The sequence below is a fragment of the Fonticula alba genome, assembly GCF_000388065.1.
Source record: "Fonticula alba strain ATCC 38817 unplaced genomic scaffold supercont2.6, whole genome shotgun sequence".
NCBI lineage: Eukaryota > Rotosphaerida > Fonticulaceae > Fonticula > Fonticula alba.
In genome coordinates this window covers 1,286,910-1,288,860 of record NW_009242976.1, presented here as the reverse complement: position 1 = coordinate 1,288,860, position 1,951 = coordinate 1,286,910, and the positions used below count along the sequence as shown (strand labels likewise).

Here is a 1,951-nt window from a genome sequence, read left to right as displayed (position 1 = left end):
GGGGGCAGGCCGACACCGACTGGTCTGGGACTACTCGACTGGCGGCAAAAGGTCTGTCCTATTTTCACGCCCCCGTGCCTGTCGCGAGCCTAGGCGAGGGCGTGCGACCGCCCGGGCCACAGGCCCAGGGGGCGGGGGCGGGGGGGCGGGGGGGGGGCATGGATACCCAGTCACTGGCTGCCAAAGATGGGCAGGGTAATATGCGCCCGCGCCAGAGCGCCCCTGCCCCGCTGGGCTCCAGCTGCCCCCGGAAGGGGTGGGACAAAATAAAAACACAGCGGCCAGCCGCGGCATGTCCCACATTTACTAGTGCCTAGGAGGGGGGCGGCCCAGGAAACAACATGGCCGTTCCCGGCCTTTTGCCAGTGCTGCTACGGGTGCTGGAGGCTGAAGGAACACACCAAATGCCCGCATCCAGCCACACGCCCACACCCACGCCCATCCCTCCACATGCACACACGAACACACACACACACACACACACACACACACACACACACACACACGCACACACGCACGCACGCACGCACGCACGCACGCACGCACGCACGCACGCACGCACGCACGCACGCACACATGCACATGCGCACACGCACATGCGCACACGCACATGCGCACACGCACATGCGCACGCGCACACGCGCGCAGAATTCGCGAGGGACAGACAAAAAGAGGCGATCTGATTATTTGCCGAGGGTCGGCGGGGAGGAGGCACTGGCTGGCGGAGACCCGCCCCCGTGGGATGTGGTCCCTTCCAGGAGCCCCAGAGCCGGGGCCGGGGCGCTGATGAGATCCGTGTCGAAGAGCTCGATGAACTGCTCATGCAACGGCCGGACCCGGGCCCCGGCATACCGACGATACTCCTCCAGGATGCTGGTCAGGTTCCACCGCTGGACCTTGCGCAGGCAGGCCACCACGGCGCCGGTCCGGTGCCGGCCCGGCTGGCACATCAGCAGGACCGGGCGGGACTCCGGCCGCAGGAGAAAGGCCAAGGCCTGGACCACGACCTCCTCGGGGGGAGGATCCGAATTGGAGGTCGAGGGAGCCCGCTGCCGGAGGTGGTCATTCTGCAGGCTCAACCGGAGGAAGCTGTCGGGACCGATGTCGACACTGGTGGGCCCGGTGGCCGGGATGGCAGCCGGCGGGGGCTGTGCCGGCGTGCCAGGCGGGTGCGCCGGCGGGTGATCTGCCAGCGGCGGCTCCATATCATCGGTTCCAGTGGTGCTGGCCATCGGTGGCGAGGCGGTGCCCGTCGGGCCCGCCACAGGCATCGACGAGGCACCGGCGCCCAGGTCGCCGGGGATGCCTCCAGGCCGGCGGGGCACCTGACCAGGCAACATGAGCCCGGGGTTCCCGGCCCCGGCGAGCTCAGGGCCCGGCCTATGTGGCAATGATGACGACCAGGGGTGCGACTCATTGCACAGCGGAAGGAACTGGATCTGGCGGTCGGACAGGAAGGTGCGGCTGATGGGAGCGAGCGAGCGAGCAAGCGAGCGAGCAAGCGAGCGGGTGAGTGGCCCAAGGTCAGTGTCAGACGCAGGGGGACGCACTTTCAGGGCAGCGACACGCCTGGCGAGGGCGAGGGCGAGGTGAGAGGGGGTGCCGAGACACAAACGCACAAGGACAGGGGCGGCTCGTCGGAGGACAGGTAGATGACCGCCCTCAGATTGAGGGTCGCCAGGAAAGGGAAATTGGCCTCCGTCGCCAGGCCGGACCGGTAGATCCCCTCGTCAACGTGGCCGAAATTCTGGGTATGCGGGTGAGACATGATTGCGCCCGGAATGTGGCCGTGCCACTGGGGGGGGAAAGGGGAAGGGCAGGGCACGACGGAGCATGGGGAAGTACGTACGACCGGCGGGATAAAGTGTTGGCTCATTGGAGGAGGAGGAGAGGGCCACGGGGGAGATTGGGGGCGATGGCGGCGGTGCGAGGCGGGCGATGGCGGGGGGGG

The 1,951-nt window shown here is 67.9% G+C and overlaps 1 protein-coding gene across 1 annotated transcript; it reads right to left on the bottom strand.

Moving 5' to 3' along the window:
• Positions 1 to 672: 672 nt before the first annotated feature.
• Positions 673 to 1,935, bottom strand: H696_03948 (hypothetical protein). Its single transcript, XM_009497817.1, has 3 exons — positions 1,850 to 1,935; positions 1,620 to 1,747; positions 673 to 1,464 (listed from the first exon to the last, which is right to left on the bottom strand). The coding sequence occupies exons 1-3, from the start codon at positions 1,874 to 1,876 to the stop codon at positions 684 to 686; spliced, it is 936 nt and encodes a 311-aa protein (XP_009496092.1). The 5' UTR covers positions 1,877 to 1,935; the 3' UTR covers positions 673 to 683.
• Positions 1,936 to 1,951: the final 16 nt, after the last annotated feature.